At 68.1% G+C, this 13,917-nt stretch overlaps 2 protein-coding genes across 5 annotated transcripts in view; one reads left to right on the forward strand and one right to left on the reverse strand.

Annotated features, from left to right (window-relative positions):
* SIK3 (SIK family kinase 3) overlaps positions 1 to 8,531 on the reverse strand; it is a 78,033-nt gene extending 69,502 nt beyond the window's left edge. For all 3 annotated transcript variants that reach the window (XM_086476988.1, XM_086476985.1, XM_086476986.1), the window contains exon 1: positions 8,440 to 8,531. The gene's annotated coding sequence lies outside the window, so the exon portion shown is untranslated. The remainder of the gene's footprint in view (positions 1 to 8,439) is intronic.
* Positions 8,532 to 9,374: 843 nt separating this feature from the next.
* PAFAH1B2 (platelet activating factor acetylhydrolase 1b catalytic subunit 2) lies at positions 9,375 to 13,841 on the forward strand. 2 transcript variants are annotated; one of them, XM_086476913.1, is made up of 6 exons: positions 9,375 to 9,406; positions 10,338 to 10,425; positions 10,968 to 11,057; positions 11,853 to 11,969; positions 12,829 to 12,951; positions 13,550 to 13,841. In XM_086476913.1, exons 1-6 carry the CDS (start codon positions 9,378 to 9,380, stop codon positions 13,826 to 13,828), a joined length of 726 nt encoding a protein of 241 aa, XP_086333039.1. In that variant the 5' UTR covers positions 9,375 to 9,377; the 3' UTR covers positions 13,829 to 13,841. The 2 variants fall into 2 exon arrangements, with proteins under 2 accessions (XP_086333039.1, XP_086333040.1); XM_086476914.1 differs by having other exon boundaries at positions 9,378 to 9,403.
* The last annotated feature ends 76 nt before the right edge of the window (positions 13,842 to 13,917 follow it).

Here is a 13,917-nt window from a genome sequence, read left to right on the forward strand (position 1 = left end):
GTAAGAATTTAGACACAGAGATGACGGGAGGCCTTTTCTCCACCGGTTCCTCCCTGTCATTACAAGGCGGCCCACGTCGCGGCAGACCCAAGCAGCTGTGCCCACCTCCCCCTGGGCGCCCACCCGCCCGCCCCCCTCGCAAGGGGAACCGGCGCATCGGCACCGCTCCAGACTCCGGCAGCCTTTAAGAGACAGTGTCCCCCGAGAGGGCCCAGAAACACACCTGGAACCACCCGATGAGCCTTGGAAAAAAAAAAAAGCATCAGAAACACTTCAGGCTACGCGAGAGCAGACCCCCGAGCCTTGGAACCACTCCTGTGCCCGCGGCGCGACAGCCACGGGTCCTCCACGCCCCCCGCCACTGTTATGCCTCTGTACACGTTACGGACGCCCTTCCGCACGGGAAGAGGCCGTCCAGGAAGGGACACAGCTGAAAGTACAAGTCAGCCAAGGAGCAAACACAAGCCGAGAGAGACTTGTTTAGGTAATGAAAACCTTAAAGAACAACAAAAAAAAAAACCAAAAAAAGAAATCGCCTTCCCTTCTGTGGCAGAAACCCACGTGCACTCGCGGCCTCCTGAACCCTTCACTGGGGCCGTCTCGCTCAGAACTACCTCCAGCAGGACGAACCGTTTTCTAAAAGTCATTGGAAGGAGACGTGAAACATCCATCTGTTTGCTGAAAGGCAGCAGACGCACGCAGCCTCCAAACCCAGACTTTAATGGAAATACTTTAATCAGCCCCACATTCTCTTTTATTCCCAGTAGCGCCCAGGCGTGCGCTCCCCTAATGGAGCTCTGACAGTCGTCCTGTGCCTGGCTCGCTGTCAAACCACTCTAGCCTCCAGCTCCGGGCCCGCAGTCGCACGCCGATACCCTACAGAGACTCCTTTTCTTCTAAACGGTCTTCAAAACTCGATAATTAATGCGCCGTAACTGCCTCCGATACTCTTAAGAAGTCGAAGGCAGAGCTTCCCATTGCCAAACCGTACGTGAAAGCGGCAAACGCGGAGGAGATCCTGAACCGCGACGGGAACGTTCGGTCGGACTGCCAACAACACAGCCGTCTTCCGCACGACACCGCACCGAGACGCAGGCCAGTCACTTCCCCTGGACGGCAACGGGCGGCCCCGCTCCCCAGCGCAGCGGAGCTGTTTTGGGGTGCGCCGCAGCACCCTGCGGGCAAGCCTCCTCCTCCCGCCGGCTGACCCCATCCGGAGCCCGGTGAAACACACCCCCCTTGGCACCCGCAGCCGCGTCCCCGGCTTGTCCTCCCGCGGCGCCTGCCCGCCAGCCCGCTCAGACGGATCCTCGGGAGCTCCAGCTCCCCCACGCCCGCGGGGAGCTTTTCCCAGCGAAGCGTTCGCCTCCGACAGCCTCCACAACGCGCCCACGCGACAGCCGCTCTGCACCAGGCAGCGGGACACCTTCCCGCACCCCAGCGAAGGGGCACGCAACCGACACTTGTGCCAACACCTTCGACTCCACTTCGAACTTTTCACGACCGAAGCACTCGCAGGAAGACGACCCGCGCTGCCGCCGCCTGCACACGGTAACCAAGCTGTGCCGATAATCGCAGCTACCGTGGCCACGAAGTGCAGACTTCAGCCCCCTCCCGCAGTACAGCTCTGCTCCTCTCACGGAGGGACGCTGGAGTCGCTCCCAACACGCCCGCGCCAGGCAAGGAGCGGGTCTCTTCTGCAGTTCTGCAGTGCCACGAGAACCCCAGCCCCAAACCGCAGCCGCCCAGGCTGGGACTTGCCCCAGCAGCGGACGCAGAGAGCGCCAGGAGGACCAGAAGCAGCAGCAGCGGTTCGGCGCCATCAGGACAGGCGCCCTGCAAGAATCAGGGCCTTGGAGAGAGCGGCTGTCGCGGTGCTCCGTGGGAGAGCCGAGGGGCTCGCTCCCTGCGAGATCCACCTCGGCGGCAGGCGCTCGGGCGGCCCCAGGATCCCCTGCCCACCCTCTGAGCGCGGCTGACGCGCGGAGCAGAGCTCGGCTCAGGCTCCCCCCGCACACGCTGTGCTATTTTTGAGCACAACGTGTCAGTTCCACTGGGTGTGGGAGTTTGTTTGTGTGGGCTAGTATGATTCGACTACTTTGAAACTTGGCTGAAGCCACACAATTCCCTTTTTATGGAACCCCTTTGATGGCCATTTAACAGAGAAGGCGAGGTTTAGCCTCAACTAGAGAGACTTGGGGTCAGAGCTACTAGAAGAAGACACATAATGACTAATAATGAATCAGCCTTCAGTGGTTTCTTCATTTAAGTGTTAATGCAGCATATTAAACCCCTGGACCGGGATCAGGAGAAAGGCCCTGCCTGTAATAAACGAGTACAATGGCTTAACCAGAGCCTTTCCAAACCGCTCCACTTACACCCGGGCGAGCTCCAGAGGGAGACGCTGGGGCCGGTTTAACCCGTGCTCGCGTACGTTCGGCTGACAGCAGCCCCTCGCTCACGCCGGGCAGAGACAGCAGGACCGACAGACAGAGCCCGGCCCGCTCGGGGGTGGGGGGGGAAGTCACCATTCACCCAGGAACCGGCTCAGCCAGCGAGACCTTCCACGACAAACCGTAACCTCTTCTCCGCCGCTGGCAGCACCGGAGCAGCTTCCTGGGGCGGCACGTTCCCGGGGAAAACGCCTCCCGTCGTTCCGCGACCCTCTCGACGCGAGCGAGAAGGGGCGAGCTGCTCGGGCCAGCCCACGCCTACCGCCACCGCCCGGGGCTGATGCACGACCCAGGGAGAGCGTGGCGGGGAAAAGGAGTTCAGCCGCTGCTTCTCGGCGACAACACCCAACACCCGAGGAGCCCAGTCTCCCAGCAACACGCTGCTAGTCCCTCATTTCCCTCGAACGCGACTCCGTCTTCAAGCGACTCCGTCTCCAAGCGCCAAGGAGAAGGCAGGCCCTAGAAACCCCAGCCAGGCCTCCTCAGCACTCACCGGCCCTTTGCACGGCACCTACCGACCGCAGAGACGCCCCCCACCCCTTTCTGCCACCGCCGTGCCCCTGCCAGCTCCCGTCAGCAGCCACCGCTCTTCCTCGCAGGGGCGAGCTCTGGACCTGCCCACAGACCCCAGGCTCCGAAGCTCCGGCTTCTCCCTGCCCTGGCAGCCCCCAGGCTCTGGCAGAGCCAGCCTTCGGGAGGAAGGGATAGCGGGCAGGAGGGGGGAGGCAGCCAGGCCCGAGAGGCAGAAAAGGCGTACCCGCCGCACCCCTCAACTAAGCTACCGGCAACAGAGCTGCGAAGCAGCCCTGGTCACCAGGGCTCTCTGAGCCTGCTCCCCCTGCCCGAAAAGGCTCGAGGCAGGACAGGTGCCCCAGGCCCCTGCAGGGACGTTACCGCCGTCAGCTGCCTCTCCTGGCCCCGCTCCTACACGTTCGCACCGTCAGGCTCATCAGGAAGAAGCCTGGTCTCAAATTTAATCGCGCTCTTGCATTAATCTCTCGGTAATTGTATGTTATTTGCTGCAGCAAGAAAAATGTTGTAACGAAACGATAATGTCAGTACTTTGGGCTGCAGCTGAGACAGCCAATGCCTCTGTGAGGCCTTAAGAAATATTCCCTCTTACCCTCACTGTGGCAACCCTGCTTAGCCAAAGTCCCTTTCCAGCTTTTAGGCTTTTACCAAACCTCCCCACCAAGCAGGGACTAAAACACAGCTCTTCCACCGCACACAAGCGACGGGACCAAAGGCCACGTGAGCAGCGGCAGCGTGAGAGACGCCGGAGGAACCGGTGATCCGCAACCGCCAGCCTTTCTTACGGCCAAGAGAAATACGCAGCGGGAGAGGCGAGGCACCAACACACACTGAAACACAGCAGGAAAACGATCCGTGACCCCGCGAGGCCCTCGCACGGCTCCTCACGAAGCGCACGGCGCCGGTACCAAACAACTCCCACGGGACGTGACGGGGGATGAACGAGGGCACCCCGGCACGCAGCCTGCCCGGAGGCCACGGCACCAGAGGAAGGGACCTGCGGTCATCCCGCAGCCTCGCGCCTCGCTGCTGCGCGCGGCAGGTCGGGAAGAGCAGGACCGAGGAGCCGCCGAGGCTTTCGCACCCCGCAGGCCGAGCGCGCTTCGCGCTGGAGGAGCCAGAAATCCCGACGAGTCGCCGCGGCTCCTGGAGCCTCCCGCGTTCGGCGGCCGAGGCGAGCCCGAGCCCTTCCAGGGCAGCAGGAAAGCCCACCAGCCGGACCTTCACCCTGCTGCTCAGTGCCACAGCGCCCGCCTCCCAGAGCTCCAGCGCCAGCTTTGCTCTGCTGACGGCGCCAGCTCCCCCGAAGACAAGGCACAGACACCAAGCAGGTTCTCTCGCGGAAGGGAACACCCTCTCCACGCAGAAGCGGAGACGCCTCCCGTTCTCCAGAGAAGGCTCAGCTCCTTCACAACCTCGGGGAAAAAACCAGCCTGGTTCTTCTACCCTTCCGCCAGCTGTGATGGCAGAAGGGCCACGTTCTGCCAGGTCCAAAGCATCACGGGCTGGGGTCCGTGGACAATCGGCGCCTGCCACGAGCCCCTTGAGCAGTGCCGTTAGGCACAGGTAGCCAGACTTGCTCCTGGCTTTGCCCTTTACCGAGCTACCACTCAAAACGCCCAGGAACTTCAGTAGAGAACCAGCCTGGAAGAAGTTAAGACAGCACAGCGGGAAGATCCCTGGACTTGGGAGGTCGCCATGTTCTCCCAGGACCGTGAATTCCTCTCTCGAGTTCAAGAGAAAAATGGAGGTGAGAATTAACACTCCCCTCCCAGGGAAGCGCCGCGCAGCGCAGCGACTCCCACTCGCAGAGCGAGGGAGGGCTCAGCGCCCACGGGAACCCGTCACTCGCCACAGCGCCGGGGGCAGCTCGGCCAAGGGAAGGAACCAGCACAGCAGCGAGCTTCCAGCACTGCCCAGCAGCCACAGCGGGCCCTCTCCTCCCTCCTCACCCCCAACAGCTCCCGAGGGCCGAAACGCAACAGGCAGAGACCACGGGAGCGCAAGGCACAGGCTCCGCGTGCCGTCCTCTCCGTTAAGGCACACCGATGGGCCCTGATGGAAAACCGCGGTGTCCACACCACCTCCAGTGCCTGAACGGAGCCGGAATTCTCATGAAGCCACTCGGATGATTCCCAAGTGGAAACTACGTGGAAAACGACTCCTTCAGTAGGTCGCCCGGCAGACTGGCAGAACAGCGACAAGAAAGGGGTTCTCGGGAAAGGCGAGACAAAGGGAAGGGGGACCAAAGGCAGGAGACAGGGGGGCAGCGAGCTGGCCTGCAGGTGCCCCACGAATCCCCGCCAGGGTGCGGCTCCAGCTCCCCGCCAGCCGCCGGAGCGGCTCTGGCAGAGCGCGAGACTCCCGCTCCGCACAAGCGGGGACCGGACGCACGTTGCTGCCTCGGCCCGTACGCAAGTTGCCGACTGTGGTGCCTCACCGGTTCCAGCACGGACAGTGAGGAACAGAGGCCTCCCGCCCCCCGGGACGACCAACTCTCCCTTTCCTTACTGTGTCCCCAACGCTGCCGACCCACATTCGACCGGCGAAACTCGGCTGTGGGCAAACGGCGAGGGTCTGCGTCAGCCGTACGCGCCGGCCCACGAGAGCCGGGCGCACGCAGCACACGCTCGCCTCCCCTCTGCGGAAAAAACGCCATCCTCAGCTTCCAAACCGCTAGAAAAACCCCGGTCCTTCAGGGCGAGAACAGACACCGAACTATTCCCTGCTTTTCTTTTTCAGGGGGAAAGGGGACGCAAGCCAGGAACGCTCACGCTGTTATCTTCAGATGTCACATCAAAGTCCGCTTGACCTGGCAAGTGTCCACAGGGGAGGAAAACGGGCTCCAATGCCTCATCGACAGACCCCCCACCCTGTCCCGAAATTCGCAGGCGACGAACACAAGGCTACGCAGTTATTGACCTCACCTGCCTGAGGAGGCCCAAGACGACAGGGTACAAAGTATTTTCAGGCTTGCACAGACACTCGCGCTGGAATTCCTTCAGAGACATCCAGCGGGCGCAGCTCCCGAGGAGGGGCAGGGACAAGCGGACCAGCTTTTCTCTAAGAGGCTGTGACACGGGGTCAGGTCTGCGCAGGGATTTGGTGGCTATATTTGACCGCTGCCCGGTTCGCCTGTGCAGCCTCTGCTGGGAGAGGGATCGCCTCCGGAAGGGGCCGCCAGCACGCTCCGCAACGGGGCTGCGCTGGCGTTGTGGGACCAAAGAGCCCTTTCGGACCACGAAGCGCGACCATTTCGCCAAGGCTTCTGAGTCGCTTCCACGAAGCCGAACTGCTAAAAGCGCCACCGCGGTGAAATCGAGCGCTGGGCAGCGGCACTCTGTACTCTGCCCCTTTCCAGCGCCTTCTGCCTCGAGACCTCCCCTCCAGCCTCACGAGCCCCAGAGCTCGAAGCCAGGAGCTCTCCTCTCCTTCCCCACTCCCCTCCCAGAGCCAGCCCCGACAGCGAAGGGAGAGCCCTGAAACCGCAGCGCTGGGGGGTTGCGGGCAAAGCCCGGGCCGTTTGCTCGCGCCCCTCTCCACGGGCCGGGATCTGAAAGGAAGCCTGACCCCAGAGCGGAGAAAGCTCCCAGGTCAAGTTTCAGCACCGAGCGATCCCCGCTCAGCCTCGCCGGCACCGGCACCACCGGGCAGCCAGCAGTTGCTCTAGCACAGGTATCCCCCGGGTCTCGGAGAGCGTTCGGGGTCCGGAGGGCGTGCATCTCCCCCACCCCCCCCCGCCGCAGCGCGGGGAAACGCGCGAGCACACCCAACCCACCGTGCTCGACCAGGCGCAGCGGCAGAGGCAACCAGCGAGCCTACCACCCCCCCAGAGAAGAGCCTCCTAAAGCCAACAAGCCACCCTCAGTCCCTTCTCGGCCGTAGAAACACCTGTAAACCGCTGCGCGGCAAAGCCCAAGTCCTTCAGGCTCAGCATCCTCTTCCACCATCCGTAAACAACGCCTCACAGCCAGCCGCAGCCCCGTCAACGTGGAGGAGGATTTCCAGACAAAACCGGCGTGCGTTTTGCCACCCGTCAGAAAAACCAACCGTTCCCAGGCAGAGGTGAACCCCCGCTCTGGTAACCGGCGACCTGCAGAGCTCGCGCCGCTCAGAAGGGGCCTTGACTCAACGAGGGAGGCTGAGAACAGGAACCATCTCTGCTCAAGAGGCTCAGTCTCCTGCGCTTGGAGCATCTGAACTGGCCGCCCCTGCCTCTATCAGCCAAGTTCAGCTTTATAACGGGGGAAGCAGCGGCCAGGCCCTGCACAAAACAGCAGCAGCTGAGGCGCAGGTTGAACTGCAGCATCCAGCGCTGGAAAGCGCAGAAAGAGACAGCGGTTTACGCAAGACGGGCAGGTACAGCCCAGTTCTGCACCGAACCGTCCAGGAGGCGTTACGGACCTGACGTTCAAACAGCCCCCGAGACCGATTTCATTTCGTTACCTGGGCAAAAGGCCAGCGTTTCACCGAAGGAAAGCAGCTGTGGAGCTACGCTCGTGTCTCGATACGACGTGACTCTTGAAATCCACGGGAGGACAACGGAAGCACGCGAGGCAAAACCGTCTTCACGGCCCCCAGCCGCGGCGCTGCCACGGTAGCCGGGGCAGGGCAGTCGCAGGGGCCGGGGGGGGGTTCGTTAAGGCCTGCCCGCTGCCTTCCCGCCCCCAGCTCTGCTTCCACCACGATTTTCACCCCGCAGCGCTTTCTGGGGAAGACCCGGGCACTGCCGCCGCCAGCCCACGCTGGCACGGGCGGCCAGACGAGCCCTCCCCAGCAGCGGGGTGTCACACACACAAAACGAGGGCCGTGGCAGCGCGGTCCTGGTTCCGCACGGGCCTCCTGCCCCCTTCCAGGGGCTGACGGAGCGGCCGAGGCCGCCGACCCGGGGGGTGAAGCCCGTCCCTGGAGGCACCTGCGCTCCGGACCGCCAGCCAGCCCCTGCCCCGGCAGGGGGATCTGCGAGCCCCAGCCTCCTCTCTGGGGCGAGGCTGGCGGTGCTGCCCTTGACGTCAGCCGGCACCCCCACGGCCACGAAACCCCCCGCCGCTCCACCTCCATGTTTGCCCAGGTAAAACGAGGCGAGCGGAGACCGCGGGACCGCCCGCGACCGAAAAACGCGCCCGGGGAGGCGGCGAGCTTCGCCCCGGCGCCGTGTCACCGAGGCGGAGGGCCCGCTGACAGCGGCCCCGGCGCTGCCCCGCCGACCCGCCGCCAACCGCCCCTCGCCCGCATCGGCGCCGCCAGCGCGGGGCGGGCGGACCGGCAGGCCGCGGGGAGCTCCGCCGGGCCCCGGCCGAGGGCTGCGGGCCGGCCCCCGGAGCGGCGGGGCGGGCGGCGGCGGCGCTTCTCCCGCACTGCCGGGCCGCGCCGCGGGGCCCCGGCGGGGGAAGAGGCCCGGGGGAAGGGGGCGGGGGGGGGCGGCCCGGCGCCCGGCGCGCCGCGGGCCCCTCACCTTGGCGCGGGTCACCAGGTGCGTGGCCAGCTTCACGACGGCGAAGTTGCCCTTCCCGATGGTCCGCTCGATCTCGTAGTAGCCGATGCGGGCGGGGCCGGGGGGCCGCGGGGGCGGCGGGGCCGGGGGCAGCCGCGGGGCCGGGGGGGGCCCCCCCGCTCCGCTCGCCGCCGCCGCTGCAGCCGCCGCCGCCGCCATCTTGTTGCGAGGAGCAAACCCCCCCCCCCTCGGGGCTGCGGCACCGCGTGAGCTCATCGGGGGGGGGGGGGGGGGGGGGGGGGCGGGGGGCGGGCGGCTGCCATGGCAACCCCGGGGGGGCGGGCCCAGTGACGCCAGCGCCGCCGTGACGCGCCCGCGCGTCAGCGCCCGCCGCCGCTCCGCATTGGCAGGGGGGCGGGGCCGGGCCGGGCGCCCCCGCGTGGCGGGCGGGAGGCGCCGGGACGCACTTTTGAGGCTAAACCCGGCAAAAAGGAAAAAAAAAAAAAAACCCACACGAGGGCGGGGAGGGACCACGCCCCCCCCCCCCCCCCCCCCGCCCTGTTCCTCTGGTGGCATCACAGCTCCGTCCTGACGTCACCCAGCAGCGCCCTCCGGTCACCCCCCCCCCACCACCACCCCCTCCCCGAGGTCTGCAGGCCCAGCCCCACAGACCAGGCCCCGAGGCGCCCCCGCGTCTCACCTCCGGGAGAATGACGCCGCAGACGTCACGGCCGGGAGAATGATGTCATCGCGAGGCCGCCGCGGCCGTGCGCCGCCTAGAGGCTAGCCCCCGCCGGCGCGCTGGGCGGGACTTCCGGCAGCGCGGCCGGAAGCGGCGCGACGGGGTGGGGGGGGGCGTCTCGAGCGGCGGTTGGCGGCGGGCGGAAGCGGAAGCGGCGGCGGCGCAGGCGCGGTGGGAGCCCGGGCCGAGGGGAGGGAGGCGCCCGCCCGAGAGCGCCATGGAGTCGCAGGGGGAGCTGCCGCCGCCGTGAGTCCGCGGGGCCGGGGCAGGCCCAGCGCGGCCCGGGCAGGCCCAGCCGCCATCCCGCCCCCCCCCGCCGGCAGCGGAGCGGGGAGGCCCGGGCCGCGCCCCGCGGCGGAGCTGGCGCGGGGCTCCGGAGCGGGTGGTGGTGGTGGGGGCTTCCTCCGGCCGATGGCTGGGAGGGCCGCGAGGAGGCGGCAGGGCCGGCTCTGGCAGCGGAGAGGCCCCGCCCGAAGCGGCGGCGGCGGCAGCGCTGCCCCGGGAGAGCGGGCGGGGCGGCGGGCAGCCGCCCTTATCACCGCGGCCCGGCGATGACCGCCACCTGGGAGCGGGCGGGGCGCCCCGCCCCGCGGGGGGCCCAGGTGGGCGGAGGGCCCGTGGCTGTCACCTCTCCTCGCCGCCCGGAGCGGGAGGGGCCGGGTCGCCGCCCGACGGGCGAGCCCCGGTGTCGCTGCGGCCTCTCTCCCGCAGCCCGTGTTGTGGCGGGCCCGCAGGGCCGGCGGGAGGCAGGGCCGGGCCTTGCTCTGGCGCAGGGCGGCCGCTGGAAGCCGCCCGGGGCGCCTCCCGGTTGGGATCCCCCGGGATCAGTACGGCTGCGGCGCGCTGGGCCCTGAAGCCGGCTAATCCACCTGCGCGGCGGAGCTCAGCGGCCGTAAGCCGCGGATCTCGATACTAAGAGGGGCTAATCCGCGGGCTCCCGGCGCTCCCGATCGCGGCGTTGCAGCCCCGCACAGCCGAGGTGTGCTGCTGCCGTGAGCCTTGCTCGGCCGTCGCTCCCCGGGCTGCCCGGGCGGAGGGCGGCTGCGGGGGCGCCGTCAGTCCGTAACCTGCGGTCAGCCGGCAGCCGAGGCGCGGGGCGGGGGGAGGCGGGAGCGGTGTGCGGCCGGTCGGCCCGTTCCCCGGCGGGAGCCGCGCCCCTGACCCGCTCTCCCCGCAGGAACAGAATGAGCCGGGGCGAGTCGAACCCCGCGGCAGTCCCGCACGCCGCCGAAGATATCCAGGGAGACGGCAGGTGGATGTCACAGGTACGGCGGGCGGGCGGGCGGGGGGCGTAGGAGGTTGAATCCTCTTTGCTGGGGGGGCCGCAGGGGCGCTGTCTGGCCCCGTTTCGGATGCTGGGGCCGTGGCGGCTCTGCTGCCCCGAGGCTGTCGGCACGTGGCTGCCTTGTCGCGATGAAGCAGCATCGTGGCGTGACCCGAGCGCTGCGCTGTGAAGCCGTTTCAGAAAACCCTCCCAGCTGGCCCGTTCGCTGGGGGAAACGAGGGAGTGGCAAAGCTGGGCACGGCAGGGGCGAGGCGGCGGGGCCGCCCGTCCCTTGCTGGCTCGGCAGGGAGAAGCAGCCGGAGGATGCTCGCGGCCGTCCGTGTCCCAAATCCAAGGGGCGTCTGAGGGGCTGGCGGCTGCTCCGACCGGCCCCGAGCGTCTCGCCGGGCGTCGTGTCGCCGGGGGGAGCGCAGGGCGGCGGAGGGGGCGGCCCGGTTCGGCAGCCACGTCCCTCCATCCCACGGCGGAGGCAGCGGTGAGGAGCCGTTGGCCGGCGCTGACCTCGCTGCTCTCTGTTGACAGCACAACAGGTTTGTCTTGGACTGCAAAGACAAGGAGCCCGACGTGCTCTTCGTGGGCGACTCCATGGTGCAGTTGCTACAGCAGTACGAGGTACGGTCCCAGAGGGAGGAGGGCGGCGGGGAGGAGCTGGGGCCTTCCTCTCTCCGGCCGAGGGGGTGGCGGCCGCATGCCACACCAGCGGGTTTCCTCTGTCCCGGCGTCGCTGCCGCCCCTTCGGCTCGTTCTGCCCCGCGCCCGGAGCTTCCCAGAGCTGGGGCAGAGCCTGCCCCGCGGTCTCCATGGTGGGCTTGCTCTGGAGCCGGCGCTGCCGGCCCCCGTTTTGGCACGGAACGCAGCCCCTCACTAGTTCCTCGGCCCTCCTGGTCCGGGCTGCCGCCGGATTCCCTGTAGGTGTGTCCTGCGGGGCCAGAACGCGCTGAACCCTCCCGCCCGTGGGGCGCTGTGGGCACGGGCACGCTGGCTTTCCGCTGAACCGCTGCTCCGCCGCGGCGGCGCCGGGGCAGCGGCGTCCCGCGAGAGCCGCCTCCGTGTCGTCCGGTTTTGGTTCCTGGTGATGGAAGGGTTTCCTCGGGTCCCGAGATACCCCTCGGGGTAGGGACACGGTGGTCCGCAAGAGACCCAGCCCGCCCTGGGTCTCTCACGAGTTGGGCCCAGAGCTGCTGGAGAGAGCTGCCCCGTCCTTTGGGCCGGGACCGAGTGCTCGGGCAACAACCCCCCCCCACGGGTGAAGCCTCGCCCCGTGTTCAGGAGCCTTTTACCCCAGGGGCTCGTCAGGGGAGGCCTCGTGGCTGCTTCTGGTGCCCGTGAAGGCGTCGCTGCGCCGTGCGGCGTCTCCCTCTCGCCACCGGGACCGCCCCGAAATGGCAAATGGGTTTCTGGCTGCAGATATGGCGAGAGCTCTTCTCGCCGCTTCACGCGCTGAATTTCGGGATCGGCGGAGACACCACGGGCCACGTCCTGTGGAGGCTGAAGAACGGCGAGCTGGAGAACATCAAACCGAAGGTAGGAGTGGAAAACCACGGCGGGCCACGCCGTGCTGCCCCGGCAGAGACCGGGGTGCTGGGGCCGCTCCTCCGAGCGGGACTTTTTGGTTGAGCAGCCGTTGGCGCGTCAGGCAGCGAGACGTGTTTGGCCAACGCTTGGGAAGAGCCGTACGCCTCGTACGCCCGGCCCCCGCTGCTGAGCGTGGCCGTGGGAGGGCGTCGGCGGGCAGAGGCGCCCCCCTCGTGCCCGCCAGCGCCGTGGTGGGGCGTCGCTGGGCGCGGGCGGGAGCCGCAGCGCGGCTCTCGGGCCTGAGACGCGTTCCTGGCCTCGGCAAGGGCTGAAGGGTGCGGTGGAGGCGTTCGGGAGGCGCGGTGCAGACCAGCCCCCCCGGCCTCCCCTGCGCTTGCAGCCCTCGCGCCGGCGTCTTTGCCGAAACCCTTCCCGGGGGAGCGCTGGGCGGCGGGCGCCCCGGTGGGGCGGCGGCGGGGGCGCGCGTGTTCGAGCCGCGGAGACGTGGCGCTTTGCGAACACTAAAAGCGGGGCCGTGCCGTTGTCCCTGCCCCCAGGGGCGCGGACCTGCGCTCCCCTCTTTTCGACCGGTCCCGGCTCCCGCGGGCCCAGCGGCTCGGTGGCGCGGCGGGCTCGGACGCCTCTCGGGCTGGCTGGGAGGGCGTCGGGAGCAGCCGTTCTCCGTGCGTGCCGAGGGCCGAAGCAGAAGCTCCTCAGATGCTCCCGAGAGCAGAAGCCTGGCAGCCGGAGCTGCGCCCTCAGCCCGGCTCCTCCGGCAGCTCGCCGGCCGCAGGCGATGGTTACGCGGGGTTTTCAGGGTCAGCGAGCTCCCTCTGGAAGAGCTGCCCGCCGTTTTTTCTCCTTGTAGGTCATCGTTGTTTGGGTTGGGACGAATAACCACGAGAACACGGCAGAGGAAGTCGCAGGTGGGATCGAGGCTATCGTGCGCCTGATAAACGCCCAGCAGCCACAGGCCAAAGTGATCGTGCTGGTACGTCTCGGAGCGCTGGGGAAGCGGGCGGCTGGGAGGAAGCCCCGTGTTCCCGGTGCCGTGCCCCTGCGGTACTGGGAGCGGCGGGTGCTTACTGGGGAGGCGCGTGCCTCCCCTCGCTCCGCAGAGCCGCCCTCGCGGCCCCCCCCCCGGAGGCGGGTGCCACCGCTCCCGTTGGCAGCGGGGCCGTCCCGCCGGGGAGCGCGGGTGAGGGCCGCGGCGGCGCCCGGCTCCGGGCGGTCCCGGTGGTCCCGGTGGGCCTCCCGCTCTCGGCAGCTCGGCTGGGGCCCCTCTTACCGCGGAGCCGGGCGACGGCAGTCAGTGCCGCTGCAGGCTCGCCGCGGGAGGGAGCGCGGTTAAGGCAGACGCCGAACCGCCAGGAGAAGGGCAAGCCGGCGCCCTGCCTCCCGTTGGGCTCGCGGCTCACCTGGCTCCTTCGGATCCGTGGTGGCTCCGAGCGGACGCGGCCCGAGGCGGGGGACGGGTCCCGCTTGCCGCGGCCGCCTTCGCTCGGGCGAGGCAGGCGCGGTCGGGGGGGCAGCACGGGCGCTGCCGTGCCGGTGCCGTCGGGGTCCTGAGCAGCTCTTTGTCGCGCCAGGGCCTGCTACCTCGCGGCGAGAAGCCCAACCCGCTGCGGCAGAAGAACGCCCAGGTGAACCACCTGCTGAAAGCCGCGCTCCCCAAGCTGCCCCACGTCCAGCTGCTGGACGTGGACGCCGGCTTCGTGCACTCGGACGGCACCATCTCCTACCACGACATGTTCGACTTCCTGCACCTGACGGGGGGGGGCTACGCCAAGATCTGCAAACCCCTCCACGAACTGATCATGCAGCTGCTGGAGGAGACCCCCGAGGAGAAGCGCGCGGCCCTGGCCTGAGCAGCCGCCGCCGCCGCCGTGAGCAGCGTCACCCAGCCCATCAGATCCGTTCTGTCACTGGCACTACAGAATCCTTCTTTCTTAAAGCA

Source organism: Leptosomus discolor, chromosome 22, assembly GCF_034619465.1.
Source record: "Leptosomus discolor isolate bLepDis1 chromosome 22, bLepDis1.hap2, whole genome shotgun sequence".
Lineage (NCBI taxonomy): Eukaryota > Metazoa > Chordata > Aves > Leptosomiformes > Leptosomidae > Leptosomus > Leptosomus discolor.